This window comes from Nilaparvata lugens, chromosome X (assembly GCF_014356525.2).
Source record: "Nilaparvata lugens isolate BPH chromosome X, ASM1435652v1, whole genome shotgun sequence".
Classification (NCBI taxonomy): Eukaryota; Metazoa; Arthropoda; class Insecta; order Hemiptera; family Delphacidae; genus Nilaparvata; species Nilaparvata lugens.
Genome location: NC_052518.1, coordinates 93,021,892 through 93,045,650, shown reverse-complemented (window position 1 = coordinate 93,045,650; position 23,759 = coordinate 93,021,892). Strand labels below are relative to the sequence as shown.

Genomic DNA, 23,759 nt, shown 5'->3' with positions numbered 1-23,759 from the left:
TCATTCATCTTCAAAGTTTTTTTTATTTTCGGTAGAGTAGAGTTACTAGAATTGTAGAAAAGTGCAACAATTGAAATATTCATAGATGAGTATCAGATGGACATGTAAAGTTGTCGGTCCAGGCTGACTAAAAAAGCAGTTGTTAGGTCGTGTCATGTTATGTGATTCAGATTAGATCTTACTATATTAATATACATATCAGACATTCTTGATAATCATAGAATCATTATCATATTATTCTATGAAAAGGGTACTTCCATTTTAGATTCTTGTACACACAAGTAGAACTGAAAAAACAATGTAATACTGTACTGCTACAAATATATACTTGTATTATTTTATTCTTTGATATACAATTATTATTATACTAATACACATAATACATAGACAATAATTCCAAATCAATTGATTCACCAATTTTGTACATACAAGTAGTCCTGATGAGCAATGTTACATACAATATTCACACCCAAGCTCTGAAACTCTGCAGAGTCTGTGAATGGATTTTGAAAAATTATTGGTCTCTTGCTTTAATGATGAGATTATCCATATTGAGGATATGACTAAGGCCGGTCATCTCCTATCTTTGTTGAGTGGTCTTCAAGTGACATACGATCAAGGACAAGCTCTCATGGGTCACTGTAAAAAATTAAGTGACCCACAGAGGGCTTGTCCTAGGCCGGACATCACAGATCATCATCGAGTGTGGTGTTCCAAAGCTGTGGCTGGATTAGATTACATGTTATACAATGTATTTACGTATGTTACAGAATGAGGTGTAATGTTAATGAATAGGTGCTAAGAAATTATTTAAAATAAGAAAAATTTAATATATTAGACTCAATAATTTATAATGGTTTTGAAAAGATAATGTTAATGAATTGAATAATTTCTTATAACTTCCACTCTAGTATTTTCATGCTCAACTGAACTTCTTACAACAATACAAATAATAGGCTGACAATCCAGATTTAATCATAGTTAGATAGTTGTGAAACGAATATAAACAGAAGTTAATGAATTAAGTTGAGAAAGTCTTATTTTGAATTATAAGTTGTGTCCATATATACTTGAATTATTGTATTCTTGGATATGCAATTATTATACTAATATACATAATTCATTTTTAATCCTGTTCATACAAGTAGTCCTGATTAACAATGTTACATACAATATACTTGAATGATCTTATACTCAGAGACACAATTACTATATTTGGATTATGAAAGAGCTAATTGGTCTGTAATAGTATATATAAAAGGGCTAAAAGGTCTGTAACTCTGCAGAGTCTGTGAATGGATTTTAAAAATTATAGGTCAACTGCTTAAAAAAGAAGGTGATTCATATTGAGGACATGACTGAGGCCGGTCATCCCAGATCGTTGTTGAGTGGTCTTCAAGTGATATGCAATCAAAAGTGAGGTCTCATTGGTCACAGTTAAAAATTAAATGACCCAAAGAGTTATGATATACTAAAGGTCTATCACTTACTTAGTTGTCACATTCTAGTTTATCAGTAATTTTACACATGAATATTTATGCAGATTTTGCAAGTAATTTCAGGATGCAACGAGTCCAGACCACTAGTTTAAAAAAGTGAAACACTTCCTACAATTGCTTTCCATCAGAAAATGTTAATATTGCCAGATAGTAAGCAAGTAATGAAAATTATGTAATATTTGTATTATCTCTCCCTATCATTTCGATAGTGTACTCTTTGTATAAATAAATTAAGAATGAATAATGGAGAGAAAATCTGATTTGAAATTGAACAATGTAATAAAATATCACAAAACCCATTGACAAGAAGAACTTACTAGAAAATGAAAAATAGTTTTAAAATATTGGTAAATTATTACTAACAAGAATAATGATTATCCCTATGCCTATATTGAAAAACAATTATTGCATCCATATCTCAGAGGATTTCTGTTCACTGCTATGAGAAAAATGTTACTACACATTCCAGATCAAAGATTCCACAATGTTTTTGCTGTTATTTAAAGTCATTTCCAAGACAGTGACACATAATAATTTATCGATTAGAATTATCAGAGAATGGAACTCTCAGAGACACCCTCACTGCCTCATCATCTCACCATGCAGTGATCAGTTATGCACTACTACTTTGAAATGGACTGCTCTCCGACACAATAACTGAGTCATATAAAGTATAGAACTGACAAGATATCACACTTTCAACTGTTCTGTAACTGTTAGTGCATTGTGCTCCGCCAAAAAAAAACTGGACGTATCGATAAGTCTACGAGTTGTTGAGAATCGAGAGTAGAAGCACAGACAAGAAGTCTAGTATCTGTGGTAATGTTATTTGGTTTAAATGTCTAATCTAAGATTATACTCGAAAAGTTGTCGGTATATTCTATATACACATTTTAATCTACATCATCTCTTTATATGACTACTACAATAATTAGAATGAAATAGAAATTATCAAGTAAACTATTTTCATACATTTTTAAAAACTGAATAATATGGATAATCAATCAATACTAATATATCATGAATATCAACAAGATTGATTTAATGTTGTTTATGCTATTTTGTTATTACTTGAAAATGCTTATAAGAAGTTCTAAAATGTGTTGAATTAATGAAACATAAAAAAGGGTATTAAGCAATTTTATTGAATTCTAATAATTAAAATTTATATGTACATTATAGTCTTTTATAGAAACAATATAAAAACATGAAGTGCCACAATATTTTAAACATTTCAAACAGCTAGTTTTGGCCTTTGGACATTTCCAAGTTTAAATTTATTCAAGTAGCCCATACAAGCGGAGCAGGGATGCCCACAAGGGGAGGGCATGGCGCAATTTGCGCCATCAACATTTTGGGGGGGGGGCATGATTTTTTTTATATTTTATGTCAACATTTTGAATCATGGCTAAAAAATCAAGGTATTAAATAGAGATATCCTAATGTAGTTAATTTTAATACTTTTTCCCACCTTTACAATGTTATATTATTTTGCAAAGTGTAACTCAATAAAAAGCATGAAAAATACAATATTGATAATATTTTGTATGCAGGAATTTGAATAATTTCAAGCCTATGAGTTTGAAGGTGAATCTTTGACAAAAATAAATTATAGCTTCATCATCCACTATTATTCTGATTTCCTTTGCTTAATTTTAATTTTTAATGGTCCTGTGTTTGAGTTTCCTTGCTGTTGCAACCTGATTTTCTTGAAAGCACAATGATAAGTTAAATTGTAATGTACATTTTAATCAAATAATTATTTTAATTTTGAAGGCGTTTCATGATGATATTAATGTCTCTGAAATGTGAATGCAATTATAAACAACATCGCAAACTCTAGTGAATTTGACAGAAGAAAAAAATTGTGAAAAATATCAAATGAAGCCAATTTTTATCTTTTAAATTTACACCCCATTTACCACACATTGATCAAGCAACTATTGTAATGCTTCATTACTTTTTTCTGTTTTGTATAATAGCCCAGTCAAATGGTCGTTTTTCAGGATACAGCCTGAAAGAATTTTTTGTGAAGGTTCTATAATTATGTATTTTGGGGCGCTGAATTCCAATCTGGAATTTGCTGACACGCCAGAGGGCGGCTTCACCCCCAAAACTCCCAAAAAAACTCAAAATCTCGGACTTTTTTCAAGTTTTCCATTTAATCTTTAGAACCTTTAACTTTTCGAGAAAAAGCATTCTCTAAAATATTAAAGATAATAAAATTTTCGATAAATTGAGTGGTCATGCGGAACTCTACAATATTTTTGATTCTGGAGCTAAGAGTTTTCAAAAAAAGGGGTATTTTTTAAGGGGTTTTCAAAATTATGCAAACCCACCACTTCTATGCTATACAACTAGGATCTTTTTCTAGTAATGATAGAAAGCCACACATCATGTGAATTAACAATATTAATAATTCTGAACAGAATTCCTTAGGTACCTATTTTTGAATTTAGTAGCGGTGGGAGGGGGATTACACCCAAGAATAGAAAATCATGTCCTACAGCCAAAATTCAAATTTTCATTATAATACCTTTTCATGACCTTCCTAACAAAAAAGAAACATATTTCGACTGAAATAACCTTATGAGGGCTATGATAATCACTCGTTAGATTTCAGTATTTCCTAGTGAAGGGCACACATAAGGATATGTCCAGGATCAAAACTTTAAACACTTATAACTTTTGACTGAATGATCACATCTCCTCGTACTACAGCTCGTTCATATCAGCTCGTCAAGGCGGTTGGTAATAATTTATCATCTCACCAAAGTTTGTTAAAAATATAGGAAATTCCTCCTTTAGTGTATTTTAGCCCATATTTCAATGCATAGAAAAATGACCGAATTCTATATTGAAAACTGTGTGTCTCGGTAACACAAAATGATACTTGGTCTTGATTTGAAGGAAAGAATCTCCTCTTTTATGTGAGGTTAATGATTTTTGTAAAAATATAATCGTGAAGTGAGATAAGTTTGTTTCAAAAGATCAAGAAATTTGCGATATTTTCCTCATTTTCAGAGTCTCGACAGTTTTTCGATATAAACAGTAATGCAAGATCAATTTAAGGCAACTCAGCTTGTAGAGAATGGAATTTTCTCTCATTTAAGACCAATCGCAAGTTTTTATCGTGTAAGGTACTCATTTTAGAGACTCTTCAATAACAGTAAAATCGCAAGAAAAATGAGAAAATTAATTCATCATTTGATTGGCTGTAACTTTTGAACTGTATTGGAAACAGAAGTATAATTCATGGGAGTGAAAAGAGCAGAAAATTCATCACAATCTCGACTACTTTTTGGATTTTTTATCTGAAGTGTTCCACAAGATACACAACGTTGCATATGTGAGACTGTGGAAATGGGGGAAATATAACAAATTTCTCGCACATTTAAAGTTGTGTATCTTGTGGAACACTTCAGATAAAAAATCCAAAAAGTAGTCCTGCGCGACCACTCAATTCATTGGAAATTTTATTATCTTTAATATTGCTCTTTTATATAGAGAATGCTCTTTCTCGAAAAATTCAAGGTTCTCGAGATTAAATGGAAAACTTAAAAAAAACCCAAAATTTTGGGGGTGAAGTCGCCCTCTGGCGTGTCAGCAATTTCAGATTAGAATTCTGCGCCCCAAAATACATAAAGAACCATAAAAAAAATTGGAAAACTTTCGAAAAAAAAACTTTTTATAAGTAACCTTAACATTTGAAAAGCAAAGCCTCCCTTACTTATCTTTTAATATCCTATTAAAATATTTGTCATGTAGTTTTTCCTGATGTAATGTAGTACTTTTTAGTCCTCCCGAACAAGAACGGCTGCATTGCTAGTCTCAAAAATAATATCAAAAAGATACTTTATTTCTATTTTAAAACAGATTAGGAACGATGGTATATATTTTCACAATAATATGAAAACAGAAAGAATTCCTCACAAGACCAAAGGTAAAAATAATGTTCTTTGGAAGATTAGGATGTAATATGTGAATTTTATTGTCATACACTGACTAATGTTAAAAACTAAAGGGTTGGGAATTGGGGTACTTTGAGGGGGGGCATTACACTTGGATTGGGGGGGGGCATGCACCATTGCCCTAGGGGGGGCTGGGCACCCCTGAAGCAAAGTGATTTTATTATAGTCTTTATCTACATTATAACTTATATTCTTCATAATCTACATCTACATTATAACATTCTAATCTATATCTACATTATACCTGCCTGATGTTCTTGAGCTGTCGTCAGTTATACGTGAGACAGGATCTGATTGATACCAACTTGCCATCAATGATAACAAGATAACCAGGAGGCATCAACCGGACCCGGTAACACAGAGACTTGTAGAAACAGACTCCAAATCTGCATGTGTGATTATCTTCAATACATGTGTGAGTGGTCGCGGAAGTGTGGCGAGATACATGAGACATGATAATTTTTTTTCAGATCATTGATTTTTTAGATAGAGCTCATGAAGTTTAAATTTTCGGGATAGTCAAGTACAAGTTATAATGGCAGTGGAGAAAGATATGAGAACAATGTTGCCGATCCTCACTGTCTTGTCAATGCATTCTTGAAGGTAGCTGATACAAGATTATTGCAAAGCAAGAAAGAGATAGTGCAATCCGCTTTGTTGAATAATAGACAAGGATATTAATACCATTGCTAATCGAACACTGCCATTATAACATGGACCTCACTATAGATAATGTCCTTTTGGGGCACTAAAAGGCTAAAAAAACATTCTACTGGTGATATTTTTCAAAGTTTTTCAATTTGTGAACTATCAAGCCCTTACAACCACTCAATGCATGTGGATGAAAATTGACTTAGCAACAACAGCTGCTTCACATAGTATTTGCTCATTGAATGCAAGTAAGTGCAAGTGTACTCAAGATCATGCATAACAAAGCGTGCAGATGAGGAACAAAATCTGGAAAGAGCAATAGAAACACGTGATGACTTGCCTGAACCAGCAAAAGCACACATTCAATATGAATGTTTCTAAGGATCTCTTCAATTTTTTTTTCTTGCTCATGCATGATCTCATGTGCACTTGCACAAATGTGCATCCAATGTGATCATACCCTAAGAGTTTTCTGCTAACACGTGAATACTTGTTAGAACTAGCACATGATTATTCAACACTGAATTTTTGCACTAGCAGGAACTAATGGCACGTTGCTAGTCCTGGATTTTAGTTTCTATTCAATCGACCCATTATTCTAGGACCTAGTGAGTATTATCAATATACTAAATGAAAGCGATTTGATATTTTGAAAAACACCAAATGAATAGAACAATTTGAGGAACTAGTTTCAGTAGTTACATCATTATCAATATCTAGTGAACTGGATGCTTGAATATTGAACAGCAGAGTATAGTATAATATGATGCCCTATGATCAGCCATTGGCTGTTGGTGAATGAAGGTCGTGCTCGACTGTCAATGTCAGTATGGCAGAGACTGTACACAGAAAATTAGTATATTCTCGGCCACCCTCTGTGGGTTGGGGGAGCTTTGAATTGAAATCATACTAAAAAATGTGTTGAAATCCATATTTTACCCACAGTATCCCTGCTTCTCGTAGGAGGCAACTAAAAGGGACTACAGGGCAACACCAGAGGTTTCCTTGCCTTTAAACCCACGAGATTGGCCAAATCAGGGCAGTATTAGAGGTGCAAAAGTAAAAACCCATGAGACCAGAGATGGGTGAAACTACAGGCACAAATGTAGGTCAAGAGGCTGAGTCGAGGGTGACCGGGTTCCCAGAAGCAATTTGGTGACCCCTCCTTCAGTGGAAGGACCTACAGAAAAATCTAGGAGTGGAACTCATGTAGGTCACGAATCTGTGGGTGGAGAACTCACCACTGCTCAAGGAAGGGCGGCCATTCAGGCAATACTTCTTGAGATAGGTGAGACTTTTGTCCCTGTAGAGTTTCGGAGGAGCAAAAAGAAAAAACTGAGAGACTAGAGATGAGTGAAACTCCAGGCACAAATGTGGGTCAAGAGGCAGAGTCGTGGGTGGCCGGGCGCCGGACGCCCTAGAGGCAGTTTAGCGTCCCTCTCTCAGAAGAAGGACCTTCAAAGAAGGCCAGGAGTGGAGCTCACGTAGATCACGAGGACTAATCAGTATGAAAAGACTGCAAGCATATATCACACTGGATTGCAAAAAGCAATCAGGTGATGAATGGGATGTTAGCATAAGGGAAAACTCCTGGTTCTTGTAAAGGACACAGGTATTGGTTTGACTAACTAGCATACTACTTTGGGAACACAATGAGCTTATGTTGACTTGTAGGGTTCTTTCAAACTTTGGATCCTTGAATCCGTCCCTTCAAAAAAAATAAAAATAGAATAAAAATAGAATAGAAATAGAATAGAAAATAATAGAAATAATGATAATAATGATAATAGTCTCGGCCAATGACAGTCAAGCTCAACCTTCCTTAGTCAACAGCTAATAGCCGAACAGAATGTTCCAGTATGGTTCCAGCCACTATATCCTCTGCTGCTCAATTACTTGGCTCTAAACTTACTGGAAATTAATATTTCTGTATGTAACTACTGAAACTACTATCTCACTCTAAATGTTATAATGAATAGATATGGCATTGACAATATCAAGTACTTTTTTATAGTAACATTTTCAATCTTATTCTGGTAACTCTGGTATTTATGGGATGTTTTTTAAGCATCACTTATCTTTTATACAAATGGCTCTCACAAGAGATATTTGATATTTATTAAATACATCTTACATTGCCAGGTCTGACAAGACCTATGACAAACACATTATTTAAATTGAATGAAAAAGACTAAGAAATTGTCAAAACACCACTGAATAATTGATAATTAGAAAGACCGGTTTCGGTTATTACACCATTGTCAATCTCTGATAAACTGGTTTAAAACCGAAACCGGCCTTTCTAATTATCAATAAATCAGTGTTTTTTTTGACAATTTCTTAGTCTTTTTCATTCAATATGAATAATTACCACAATATCAACTTCTCAACTACACAAAAAACATTATTTAAAATTGAACAATACAAAAAAAACACTTCCCAATTAATTAAATAGATTAAATATATTAAATGATGAAACATGTTGTATGAGGAAACTCCATTTGACAGCAAAAACATCACTAATGGATAAAAAACTTTTTCTAACACTTAATTGACCTTTTAAACACATTTGTCAACATTGAAGTTTGGTCACCTGAAATTTACCTATGCATTCACCTTCTTCTTGAAATTGGGGTTGCATTCACTGTGAAACACCTTTTTTATCACAAAAGATCACAATATTGCTATAATTATTCAATAAATTCTACAAAGTATGGTGATTCTTCCAAAGTGATGTGTGAGAAACGACCCAGGTAATGTATATCTTAATTGCTGATGGAAATCTCATGATCTAAGATGGATGTTAACCTGGTCAGCTTCCACAGAGCGCATTCTTGAAACAGTGTTGATTGAATAAGATTACTGGTATGATGTACAGGAATGTCACAGGCTTTGTGGAGAGTTTTCATGAAGTTTATTTAAAAAATAATGTTGTATTTTCTGTAACTATGAAATTTTGCACAGTTAGATTTAGTTATTTCGACTAATTATTCACTGTAAGTTTAATTTATGATTATTTGTATGCAGAAGATGTAACGTTGTTGTGTGATTTGGATTTTTGTACTCTTTTTACATGAATAATAAGAACAATTTGATTTGATTCAAGCTTGTAATTTTTTAGTAGGGGGTCTATCAAACTATTGACTGTCTAACAAACACCGAATGAGCCAGCAAACTAAACAGAAAAACGAAAAAAACAACAAACCACCTTTCAAGCAACAACAAGCAAGTTCATCATTTTCTAATCTCAGCACTGTGTGGGAGGGAGTGTAGGGACATAGAGTGAGAGACCATGATTAAGTGGCACAACCTAATCTAAGAGTAAATGATTTGACTAAAATCTGTATATTTAATCCTTTAAACTATGTTATGTTGCTATGATAATGATTCCTCTCAGAAGCAAATTGTCACCAAGGTGCAAGAATTCCTGCAACTATCTCAATTATGTAAGGAAGCTGATAAGTCTCATTCATCTTAGAAGCTTCCCGAACTTTTGGAACAGTACAGTTATTGCGATTGTTGAAATATGAGCCAATGGTAATAGAATTTATCACTACTCAATCACTCTTTCCTTATTTCATAAGACCCAATGAGTATGAGTCAACAGTATAATGATGATATTTCAAATATTGTTGAGAATCAAGAGTGGAAGTTATTTGGTTTGAATGTAAAATTAGAATTATCATACTATGCAATCTGGATTACATCTCATAAACTGATATACATTTGAACAATTGAAATCATAGAAATATTTTAATACTCATCCAATAATGAGGGTGCTTTGATTTTTGAATCGTGCACACACAAATATGTGTGTATAATCTTGAATTATAATTTTGAATAACGTTCTTATAGATGTGGGCTTCATAGCCCTGAATAACAAAAACTACTGTTTGATATACAAGTATATACTTGGATTATTGATCATTCTTTGTAAAAATACTGGACATTAATGATCTCAAAGTTTCCTCTTAATTTCTTCCTCAAAGTTGTGGTACTTGATACATTATGGTGTAATTAAGCATACAGTTGAATGTCATCAATTTGAAATGACTATTCACTGAATTCAAGTTCAATATTCTACTATAAGCTATAGGTGGTCATTGTACATGCTAGGCAGAACATAAGTGGCTGGTTAGCCAGTGGAAGCAGAAGAGGGAATAAAGGACTCACCATTTGCCTGTTGCTGGATGTTTTCTCCGGGATTGGATGCGAATCCCATTGCTAGCCTCGGATCCAATTGTTCTAGAAACTTCCATGTCACGAGATGCGAAAAAGGGCATTTCCTGAAAAAAAAGTATTTCCTTTAGCAAATGTCCAATTGCTTTCAACATGTACATATAAAAGGTGGGTACAGATCTCATTGAATAATAATTATAATACCAATATGGTCACTTAATGTGAATAAACAGGTGTTCTATGATGGATGCAACACCAGTGTTATTGGAGGAGGTAAATTCCATGAAGCCCTCAAAATCCTATGTTGACACGAGTGTATTTGAGGCCAAATGAAAATGTTGGTTGATAAAATCAAAACTCTCAATATACCTTAGAAGACAAATTATAAGAGTTCCACTTTCAAGAACTTTATCAAATCTTCAAATTGTGAAAATTAAAATCAATACTTCCATAAAGCAATTTCCATCAATCTTGTTCAATTATTTCTATACAAATAATTGAATCAAATTTCAAAATCATGCAGTGAACCTGATAAGTCTCATTCATCTTCAAAGCTTTTTTTTATTTTCGGTAGAGTAGAGTTACTAGAATTGTAGAAAAGTGCAATAATTGAAATATTCATAGATGTGTATCAGAAGGACATGTAAAGCTGTCGGTCCAGGCTGACTAAAAAAGCAGTTGTTGGGTTGTGTCATGTTATGTGATTCAGATTAGATCTTACTTTATTAATATACATATTAGACATTTTTGATAATCATAGAAACATTATCATAATATTATTCTATGAAAAGGGTACTTCCATTTTTGATTCTAGAAACACAAGTAGAACTGAAAAAACAATGTAATACTGTACTGCTACAAATATATACTTGTGTTATTTTATTCTTTGATATACAATTATTATTATACTAATACACATAATACATAGACAATAATTCCAAATCAATTGATTTACCAATTTTTTACATACAAGTAGTCCTGATAAACAATGTTACATACAATATACTTATTCACACCGAAGCTCTAAAACTCTGCAGAGTCTGTGAATGGATTTTGAAAAATTATTGGATCGCGTGCTTTAATGATGAGATTATCCATATTGAAGACATGACTAAGGCCGGTCATCTCCTATCGTTGTTGAGTGGTCTTCAAGTGACTTACGATCATGGACAAGCTCTCATGGGTCACTGTAAAAAATTAAGTGACCCAAAGAGGGCTTTTCCTAGGCCGGACATCACAGATCATCATCGAGTGTGGTCCTCCAAAGCTGTGGCTGGATTAGATTACATGTTATAGAATGTATTTACGTATGTTACAGAATGAGGTGTAATGTTAATGAAAAGGTGCTAAGAAATTATTCAAAATAAGAAAAATGTAATATATTAGACTTAATAAATTATAATGGTTTTGAAAAGATAATGTTAATGAATTGAATAATTTCTTATAACTTCCACTCTAGTATTTTCATGCTCAACTGAACTTCTTACAACAATACAAATAATAGGCTGACAATCCAGATTTAATCATAGTTAGATAGTTGTAAAACGAAAATAAACAGAAGTTTATGAAGTGAGTTGGGAAAGTTTTATTTTGAATTATAAGATGTTTCCATATATACTTGAATTATTCTATTCTTAGATATGCAATTATTATACTAATATACATAATTCATTTTTAATTCTGTTCATACAAGTAGTCCTGTATTCTATTCTTAGATATGCAATTATTATACTAATATACATAATTCATTTTTGATTCTGTTCATATAAGTAGTCCTGATTAACAATTTTACATACAATATACTTGAATTATCTTATACTCAGAGATACAATTACTATTTTTGGATTATTAAAGAGCTTATTCACACCAAAGGTCTGTAACTCTGCAGAGTATGTGAATGGATTTTAGAAAATGATTGGTCAACTGCTTAGAAAAGAAGGTGATTCATATTGAGGACATGACTGAGGCCGGTCATCCCAGATCGTTGTTTAGTGGTCTTCAAGTGATATGCGATCAAAAGTGAGGTCTCATGGGTCACAGTTGAAAATTAAGTGACCCAAAGAGTTATGATATACTAAAGGCCTATCACTTACTTAGTTGTCGCATTCTAGTTTATCAGTAATTTTACACATGAATATTTATGCAGATTTTGCAAGTAATTTTAGGATGCAACGAGTCCAGACCACTAGTTTAAAAATGTGAAACACTCCCTACAATTGCTTTTCATCAGAAAGTGTTAATAATGCCAGATCTTCTCAATGTTGTAATTATTATTCAAGACAAATTACGTTATTTATCTTTTCCACCTTCTTTATTGATTTCTGTGTTTTTCAACCAGGCTGAGTAAAGTAATAAAACGGGTAGGTTCAAACGTTTACATTATATCTAGTAAGCAAGTAATGAAAATTATGTAATATTTGTATTATCTCTCCCTATCATTTCGATAATGTACTTATTGTATAAATAAATCAAGAATGAATAATGAAGGAAGAATCTGATTTGAAATAAAACAATGTAATAAAATATCACAAAGCCCATTGACAAGAAGAACTCACTAGAAATTAAGAAATAGTTTTAAAATATTGGTAAATTATTACTAACAAGAATAATGATTATCCCTATGCCTATATTGAAAAACAATGATAGCGTCCATATCTCAGAGTATTTCTGTTCACTGCTATGAGAAAAATGTTACTACACATTCCAGATCAAAGATTCCACAACGTTTTTGCTGTTATTTCAAGTCATTTCCGAGGCAGTGACACATAATAATTAATCAATTAAAATTATCAGAGAATGGAGCTCTCAGAGACACCCTCACTGCCTCATCATCTCACCATGCAGCGATCAGTTATGCACTACTACTTTGAAATGGACTGCTTCCAACAAAATAACTGAGTCATATAAGGTATAGGACTGACAAGATATCACACTTTCAACTGTTCTGTAACTGTTAGTCCATTGTGCTCAGCCAAAAAAAACTGGACATATTGATAAGTCTACAAGTTGTTGGGAATCAAGAGTAGAAGCACAGACAAGAATGCTAGTATCTGTGGTATATGTTATTTGGTTTAAACGTCTTATCTAATATTATACTTGAAAAGTTGTCGGTATATTCTATATACACATTTTAATCTAAGTTACATCATCTCTTTATATGGCTACTACAATAGTAGAATGAAATAGAAATTATCAAGTAAACTATTTTCATACATTTTTAAAGACTGAATAATATGGATAATCAATCAATACTAATATATCATGAACATCAACAAGTATTGATTCAATGTTGTTTATTCTATTTTGTTTTGACATGAAAATGCTTATAAGTAGTTGTAACATGTGTTGAATTAATGAAACATGGAAAAGGGTATTTGACAATTTTATTGCATTCTAATAATTAAAACTTATATGTACATTATAGTATTTTATAGAAACAATAAAAAAACATGAAGTGCCACAATATTTGAAACATTTCAAACAGCTAGTTTTTGCCTTTGGACATTTCCAAGTTTAAATTTATTCAAGTAGCCCATACAAGCAAAGTGATTTTATTATAGCCTTTATCTACATTATAACTTATATTCTTCATAATCTACATCTACATTGAAACATGAAACAATCCAATCTTTATCTACATTATACCTGCCTGATGTTCTTGAGCCGTCATCAGTGATATGTAAGACAGGATCTGATTGATACCACCGTGGCTATCATGATAACAAGATAACCAGGAGGCATCAATCGGACCCGGTCTCACAGAGACTTGTAGAAACAGACTCCAAATCTGCGATGCGATAACTGAGTCTTCACACAACGTTGATAACAGAGTCTCCAAACCTGTGATACATGTGTGAGTGGTCGCGGAAGTGTGGCTAGATACATGAGACATGATAATTTTTCTCCAGATCATTGATTTTTGAGATAGAGCTCATGAAGTTTGAATTTTCGTGATAGTGAAGTGCAAGTTATAATGACAGTGGAGAAAGATATGAGAACAACGTTGCCGATCCTCACTGTCTTGTCAAAGCATTCTTGAAGGTAGCTGATACAAGATTAATGATGTTATATTGATTGTTTATTCACATTTAAAATAATTAATTTAATTTTTTATCAAGTTTGGGAGGGAGTGTAGGGACATAGAGTGAGAGACCATGATGAAGTGGCACAACCTAATCTAAAAGTAAATGATTTGACTAAAACTTGTATATTCAATCCTTTAAACTATGTTATGTTGCTATGATAATGATTCCCCTCAGAAGCAAATTGTCACCAAGGTGCAAGAAGTCCTGCAACTATCTTAATTATGTAAGGAAGCTGATAAGTCTCATTCATCTTAGAAGCTTCCCGAACTTTTGGAACAGTACAGTTATTGCGATTGTTGAAATATGAGCCAATGGTAATAGAATTTATCACTACTCAATCACTTTTTCCTTATTTCATGAGACCCAATGAGTATTAGTCAACAGTGTAATGATGATATTTCAAATGTTGTTGAGAATCAAGAGTGGAAGTTATTTGGTTTGAACGTAAGATTAGAGTTATCATACTATGCAATCTGGATTAGATCTCATAAACTGATATACATTTGAACAATTGAAATCATAGAGAGATTTTAATACTCATCCAATAATGAGGGTGCTTTGATTTTCAAATCTTGCACACACAAATATGTGTGTATAATCTTGAATTATAATTTTGAATTACATTCTTATAAATGTGGGCTTCATAGCCCTGAATAACAAAAACTGCTGTTTGATGAACAAGTATATACTTGTATTATTGATCATTCTTCGTAATAATAAAGGTCATTCATGATCTCAAAGTTTCCTCTTAATTTCTTCCTCAAAGTTGTGGTACTTGATACATTATGGTGTAATTAAGCATACAGTTGAATGTCATCAATTTGAAATGACTATTCACTGAATTCAAGTTCAATATTCTACTATAAGCTATAGGTGGTCATTGTACATGCTAGGCAGAACATAAGTGGCTGGTTTGCCAGTGGGAGCAGAAGATGGAATAAAGGACTCACCATTTGCCTGTTGCTGGATGTTTTCTCCGGGATTGGATGCTAATCCCATTGCTAGGCTTGGATACAATAGTTCTAGAAACTTCCATGTCACGAGATGCAAAAGAGGGCATTTCCAGAAAAAAAAAGAAATGTATTTCCTTTAGCAAATGTCCAATTGCTTTCAACATGTACATATAAAAAGTGGGTACAGATCTCATTGAATAATAATTATAATACCAATATGGTCACTTAATGTGAATTAACAGGTGTTCTATGATGGATGCAACACCAGTGTTATTGGAGGAGGTAAATTCAGAGTCCTCAAAACTCCTATGTTGACACAAGTGTATTTGAGGCCAAATGAAAATGTTGGTTGATAAAATCAAAACTCTCAATATACCTTAGAAGACAAATTATAAGAGTTCCACTTTCAAGAACTTTATCAAATCTTCAAATTGTGAAAATTAAAATCAATACTTCCATAAAGCAATTTCCATCAATCTTGTTCAATTATTTCTATACAAATAATTGAATCAAATTTCAAAATCATGCAGTGAACCTGATAAGTCTCATTCATCTTCAAAGCTTTTTTTTATTTTCGGTAGAGTAGAGTTACTAGAATTGTGGAAAAGTGCAATAATTGAAATATTCATAGATGTGTATCAGAAGGACATGTAAAGCTGTCGGTCCAGGCTGACTAAAAAAGCAGTTGTTGGGTTGTGTCATGTTATGTGATTCAGATTAGATCTTACTTTATTAATATACATATTAGACATTTTTGATAATCATAGAAACATTATCATAATTATTCTATGAAAATGGTACTTCCATTTTTGATTCTTGTACACACAAGTAGAACTGAAAAAACAATGTAATACTGTACTGCTACAAATATATACTTGAATTATTTTATTCTTTGATATAGAATTATTATTATACTAATACACATAATACATAGACAATAATTCCAAATCAATTGATTTACCAATTTTTTACATACAAGTAGTCCTGATAAACAATGTTACATACAATATACTTATTCACACCGAAGCTCTGAAACTCTGCAGAGTCTGTGAATGGATTTTGAAAAATTATTGGATCGCATGCTATAATGATGAGATTATCCATATTGAGGACATGACTAAGGCCGGTCATCTCCTATCGTTGTTGAGTGGTCTTCAAGTGACTTACGATCATGGCCAAGTTCTCATGGGTCACTGTAAAAAATTAAGTGACCCAAAGAGGGCTTTTCCTAGGCCGGATATCACAGATCATCATCGAGTGTGGTCCTCCAAAGCTGTGGCTGGATTAGATTACATGTTATACAATGTATTTACGTATGTTACAGAATGAGGTGTAATGTTAATGAATAGGTGCTAAGAAATTATTCAAAATAAGAAAAATTTAATATATTAGACTCAATAATTTATAATGGTTTTGAAAAGATAATGTTAATGAATTGAATAATTTCTTATAACTTCCAATCTAGTATTTTCATGCTCAACTGAACTTCTTACTACAATACAAATAATAAGCTGACAATCCAGATTTAATCATAGTTAGATAGTTGTAAAACGAAAATAAACAGAAGTTTATGAAGTGAGTTGGGAAAGTTTTATTTTGAATTATAAGATGTTTCCATATATACTTGAATTATTCTATTCTTAGATATGCAATTATTATACTAATATATGTTCTGAACAAAGCTCAGGCTAGAGCTACCAGAGGACTGTAATTTACTATTTAAATAATTAAATACAAACAAGGGGCAAAATTTAATCTTTAATTTGAGCCAGGTTATTTGTACAGTTAAACTCTGCATTAAAGAACAATAAATAAGAGCAAAAACTCACCAAATTCATTCCAATCTTGACTACTTGCCCTTTGAAGCCTTTATTAGGTGTTTTGGTCAGGTTCAGGGTGGGATGAAATTGGGGAAAAGACAGGTTTTCGCTTCTGGGCTGCCTTTTCAAGTTCAACTTGCAGGCTATACACTGTGTTTCGAACAAAGCTCAAACTGGATTCTTTATAAATTCAAATCTGATCCAAATTAATTAAATTCAATACTATTTACGCTGTTATATTCATAATTCACACACACAACACTCAAACAATCATTTACAAGAAAAATTCCGATCGAAATTACATGACAAACACAATTTTGGTCTTGCAACAAGACAACGGGCTGACGAGACAAGACAGACTAAAATCTAGGACGACAAGGCCAAAGCAGAAGGACGGTCTGCGCTGGTGCAAACACAAGCCTACTATTGGCAGAACTGCAGTCTGGCATTCTGGCGCTACAATTCGAATGCTCTGGCCAGACCATACCCCCGCCTCTGAAAAACTATTTTTCTGCCAAGTTACAAAACTGAAAAAACCAAGGAAGGGAAAAATCCAGACATGACAAAAAGAACAAAACATCAACACCAAAAAACAACACAAATGAAAAAAAAATGCAACAATCACAACAACTATTGAGTTGGGAGTGGATATAATTTTGTTACTGGTCTTTTATAAATACCAGTTTTTAGGCAAACACTCACCACTCGTACCTCACCGTCACTTCCCGGAAACACTTGTTCAATGACACCCAGTGGCCACTGCAATGGAGGTGTGTTTGGTTGGTCTACTACCACAACCGTTCCCACACTGATAGAAGTGGGTGATTTCAACCATTTTTTACGACTTTGAAGTTTGTGCAGGTACTCTCTTCTCCCTTCTCTAATTGCACGAATTCAGATGAAAAATGTATCTTCTGTACCACTTTACATAGATACCTCTCAGCAACATCGAAATCTGATTCTTCTGATTGGGGTAAGATTCGTAAAAATTTGAGAACAAGAATTACAATTCTCAAAAGACAACCATAATCTGAACAACGACCAATCAATGAATATATTGCATTGCTGTTACAATCAGGAGATTTTGTGACTGTCAACACTGGCGGTTTTTTCGCCTCCGGTGGATCCACTATCTCTTCCATTTGAGTTCGAACGGGCCAATCGCATTCATCCTCTGCTATCCATGATGGACCTGAGAGCCACAACGGAAAGTTCACAAGCTCAACTGGTGATAAACCTCTAGACAAACAGTCAGCGGGATTTTCAATTCTGGCAACATGCATCCACTCCTGTATACAAGAATCCTCTATTTTTGTGATGCGATTACCAACAAAAGTTTGCCATTTCGCGGATGGAGCATTAATCCAACACAAAGTGACTGTAGAATCAGAGACTGCGACAATACGAGACACATGACAACATTCACTAATAATAGTGACTACTGAATTCATGAGTTCTGCCAACAAGAGTGCCGCACACAACTCCAAATGAGGTATTGAAACAACTTTAGATGGTGCTACCTTGGACTTTGAACACAATAATACAACTCTTGGCTCCTCGCTCTCCTTCTGCGACTTCACATAGATAACTGCACCTTAACCAGACAATGATGCGTCACAAAAACCAATCAAACTGATGTGAGAATCCTGAAACAAACCAACGTGACATGGAACAGCAAATTTCAACTATAGAGGCAACTCTTTTTGACAATTCTCCCAAAGAGTGCAGATAGACTCAGGCGGCTTCTCGTCCCAATCCACTCCTAATTTCCACAGTTTCTGGACAAGACATTTTAGAAATAATGTAAACGGTGACAAGAGACCAAGTGGATCATAGATACGAGCCATCACTGACAGAATTGAACGCTTAGTAGCGACGACCTCACCACTCTTGACTGAAAACTGAAACAGATCAGTACTAGGTTGCCAATTCAATCCAAAGATAGAAACCCAGAATTCAATCCTTGTACGAAAACGATTTCTCTTCCTCCGAGAATTTCTCCAACATTGATGGTGAATTTGAAGTCCACTTTGTGAGCGAGAAACCTCCTCCCTCAAACAGCTGCTTGGACTGACGATACAGCTCCGCAGCCTCTGACTCTGTGGCGACAGATGTGACTAAGTCGTCCATGAACATGTCTCTTGGTATTCTCGCCTTGGCTGCCGGAAAATGATTTCCATCCTCCTCTACAAGCTGGTGGACGTTGCGGAGCGCCAAATATGGAGAGCTTGAAACACCAAAAACAACACAATTTAGCTGATAAATTTCAATTGGATCCTCCGGCGAAAATCTCCATAATACACGCTGATAACGATGGCAGGAATCCTCCACTAATATCTGTCGATACATTTGTTTAATGTCGGCAGTTAGTGCGAATGGGAACAAACAAAAATTAACTAACAAAACAAAAATGTCAGTCTGCAATTTGGGACCAGCATGAAGAACCTGGTTCAAAGACAAACCAGATGATGTTCTGGAACCAGCATGAAATACAATTCGGCTGGGCGTGGTAGTGCTGCTTGCTTTCACGATGGCGTGATGTGGTATGTAGTAACCACCTTGGTCTGTCTGATCGGCTACAAACAACATGTGACCCTGACGTAGGTAATCGATCAATATTTCATGATATGAAATATGAGTATTGCTGTCAAGCTCTAGTCGTCTCTCCAAAGTCAGCAGTCTGCATTTGGCGACAGCATACGAATCTCCCAAGCTGCTGGGCGGCTCCGCAAATGACAAGGCAACAACAAAACGACCAGAATTCACACGATGTACAGACTTCCGAAAGTTTACCTCACACTCCAACTCTTCTGGTTTCAGTTGACAGCTTGGTTCAGGGCACGATTCCAACTCCCAAAAACGTTCCACAAAACTATCCAACGATGGACTACTAACGAATGGACTACAGATGGCTGTAAAACAATTCGACACATTCGTTGTTGAAGTGATAATCGGTGCTCTCCCCATCAGAATGTGACCAAAGACACTATTAACAGTCATCAATTCGTGCGATTCACCTGTACTAGGACTCCCACATAGCAAGTGAGGAACTAACTCCGCACCAATGATGCCATCTATTCTACTAGGAAGGTAGAATTTGTCATCAGCCAGTGTGAGATTTTCAAGATGATGAAGTTTGGATCTGTCGATTTCACAAGAAGGCAACTTGTTGATGACTTTATCTACCACTGTGGCATTCATCGAAAACTTGATGGTGGGATCCAACTTCGACTGAATCGACACACAAGTATGACCTCGAACTTCACTAACCACCGAACCACCGAATCCACGAACAACGGTTTTCATGGGCTGGAATGGTAGTCTCAAACGCCGACACAATTTGGCTTTAACAAAATGACACTGACTCCCGGTGTCAACCAAGAAACGAACATCACAAAGCTGATCATTACAATCTCGAACATGTGCAGTGATGGTCGACAACACAGCGGTCGAATTTTCTACATCGTTGGATGTAGAACAACAACTAATAGGTGATGTGCCACCTGCCTTGGAGTTCAACGAGGACGCAACACCTTCATTGGAGCTTGATCTGGAAAAGTGCAATAAAGAATGATGAGATTCTCGACATTGAGCACACTGAGTTTTACTGCAACAATTTCTACTCAAATGATCCACATCAAGACAACGAAAACAACAAAACTTTCCTTTAATCAAACAATAACGATCCCAAGGAATCATTTTCAAGAAACTTGCACAATCTACTAACTGATGACCTGGTTTTGAGCACTTCAGACAATTGGGATTTTTACTAGATGCATTGTTAGATGAATCATTAGATTGAACCACAAACACCTTTGATTTATTATCCTTTTTGTGCCTCATATTAAACGATTCAGTCTGTTTCTCATCAGAAGGAAGAGTCTTAATTTGCTTTTCAATGAATTTGACATAATCGGTATAAGTTGGCATAGCCTTGTCATGGACGGCCGATTCAAAATTTCTACAAGAACTTGGATCCAGCAATCTCAAGCCATGATAGAGGAATATCGAGTCTGACAAATCAATGAGTTGCAATCTCTTCAATGCATTGATTGAACTGCAAAACCCATCCAAAATCGCAATACAACCTACCTTGGATTCTGATTTTATTGGACGAAATTCAAAAATTTGTTTGAAATAGGCATCGACTTGCGCCAGTGGATCGTTATAGCAGGTCAATAATGCCTGCCAAATTATTTGATAATTGTTAGCCAATGGTGGCAAATATTTGCTGCTTGTCCAGTAAGTCTACTTACAAGATATTGGACCTTCTGCTGATCATTCAAATTCTTGTTGTCATGTACCAATGCCTTAAATAGTTCATAAAACACCGACCATTGAGTCTGGTTCCCATCAAATTTTGGAAGGTTGATTTTAGGCAGTACCGACTCAGACACGACCGGCTGTGAACTAGCTGCTGTAGCTGCCGAAGATTAAGCAATAGTTAGAGTGTTAGCCGCTACTTCAATATACTGAAACAGATCTAGGTGTGAGTCGTTGAATGCTACAACATGATCTCTATTCAACTCAAGTTCCAACTCATTAACCACTAATTCTGTCTTTTCATAATCCAAAATGGTCTGAGACACCCGAGGATACAAGATTGAAAATGGCTCAGCAACTTTTGGATCAGAGACATTTTTAGACAGTTCATAAATTCTTTGCAATCTGGCATACAATTGTTCCAGTTTAGCGCGATGCACCCTGATTTGTTTCTGTAATTTTTCCTCCATCTTGAACTCATACACAAAACAATTCAGCCCCGACAATACAAACAACAGACAATAAAACAAGAATGAGTTCAAAAACTAGATGAAAGGAAGAATCACGACTAGTAAGTTATCAAAGTTAAACTTTGATTATCAATTCACAAGATAAGTTATTGCTGAGAACAAAACTATATGATTAGATAATGTTCTTCCAACAACTCACAAACAAACAATAACTTGTTGAATTGAACAAACAAAATCATGCTGGTGATTAACCTTCACTAACATGTATAAAAAAATGGACAATACAAATTCCAACAAACAAACAAATTCCTGAAAAAAATTACAATGAGCCTAGTTTTAGGAAATTATAATTTTAACTGAAATAAATTTAATTTTAGACAAATACAAATTGACAAGAAACCTTGCTCTTAGAACAAGGCTACAACAAACTTTAAGTTGAGCATGGATCAGACCATTCTCAACATGCCAACATTAGACAAATACGAAACTGCCCAAATCCAATGTGTGTGAATTAATCAACAAATTACAAATTTAAATTCATCCCGGCTCGGCAGGATCAAGAAATGTTCTGAACAAAGCTCAGGCTAGAGCTACCAGAGGACTGTAATTTACTATTTAAATAATCAAATACAAACAAGGGGCAAAATTTAATCTCAATTTGAGCCAGGTTATTTGTACAGTTAAACTCTGCATTAATGAACAATAAAGAAGAGCAAAAACTCACCAAATTTATTCCAATCTTGACTACTTGCCCTTTGAAGCCTTTATTAGGTGTTTTGGTCAGGTTCAGGGTGGGATGAAATCGGGGAAAAGACAGGTTTTCGCTTCCGGGCTGCCTTTTTGCGTTCAACTTGCAGGCTATAGACTGTGTTTCGAACAAAGCTCAAACTGGATTCTTTATAAATTCAAATCCGATCCAAATTAATTCAATTCAATACTATTTACACTGTTATATTCATAATTCACACACACGACACTCAAACAATTATTTACAAGAAATTTCCGATCGAAATTACGTGACAAACACAATTTTGGTCTTGCAACAAGACAACAGGCTGACGAGACAAGACAGACTAAAATCTAGGACAACAAGGCCAAAGCAGAAGGACGGTCTTTGCTGGCGCAAACACAAGCCTACTATTGGCAGAACTGCAGTCTGGCATTCTGGCGCTACAATTCGAATGCTCTGGCCAGCCCAATATACATAATTCATTTTCAATTCTGTTCATACAAGAAGTCCTGTATTCTATTCTTAGATATGCAATTATTATACTAATATACATAATTCATTTTTAATTCTGTTCATACAAGTAGTCCTGATTAACAATGTTACATACAATATACTTGAATTATCTTAAACTCAGATATACAATTACTATATTTGGATTATGAAAGAGCTTATTCACACCAAAGGTCCGTAACTCTGCAGAGTCTGTGAATGGATTTTAGAAAATGATTGGTCAACTGCTTAAAAAAGAAGGTGATTCATATTGAGGACATGACTGAGGCCGGTCATCCCAGATCGTTGTTTAGTGGTCTTCAAGTGATATATGATCAAAAGTGAGGTCTCATGGGTCACAGTTGAAAATTTATTATAAATTATAAAAAATTATTATAAATTATTAAAAATGTCGTGTGGTGTATGCCGTAAGTCTTTGAGGGGCGAGAACACTCCTCTAATCAGTTGTGGAATTTGCAATGTTTCGTTCCATTGTAAGTGTGTCAATATCAAGGAATCTGACATTAAGTTTCTGAAAGATTCGGATAACGTGTGGAAGTGCCCTACTTGTCTTGACGCATGAAGGAAGAGTGTAGTGCTCAACTCACCAATCAAAACATCTGAGGAGGAGATTACCCTGTCTTCCATT

General features: G+C 34.4%; 1 protein-coding gene across 1 annotated transcript in view; it reads right to left on the bottom strand.

Moving 5' to 3' along the window:
* Positions 1-10,343, bottom strand: part of LOC120354693 — a 90,248-nt gene extending 79,905 nt beyond the window's left edge. Inside the window, exon 1 of the mRNA XM_039442112.1 lies at positions 10,295-10,343. Coding sequence (XP_039298046.1) covers positions 10,295-10,343 — 49 coding nt within the window. The remainder of the gene's footprint in view (positions 1-10,294) is intronic.
* Positions 10,344-23,759: the final 13,416 nt, after the last annotated feature.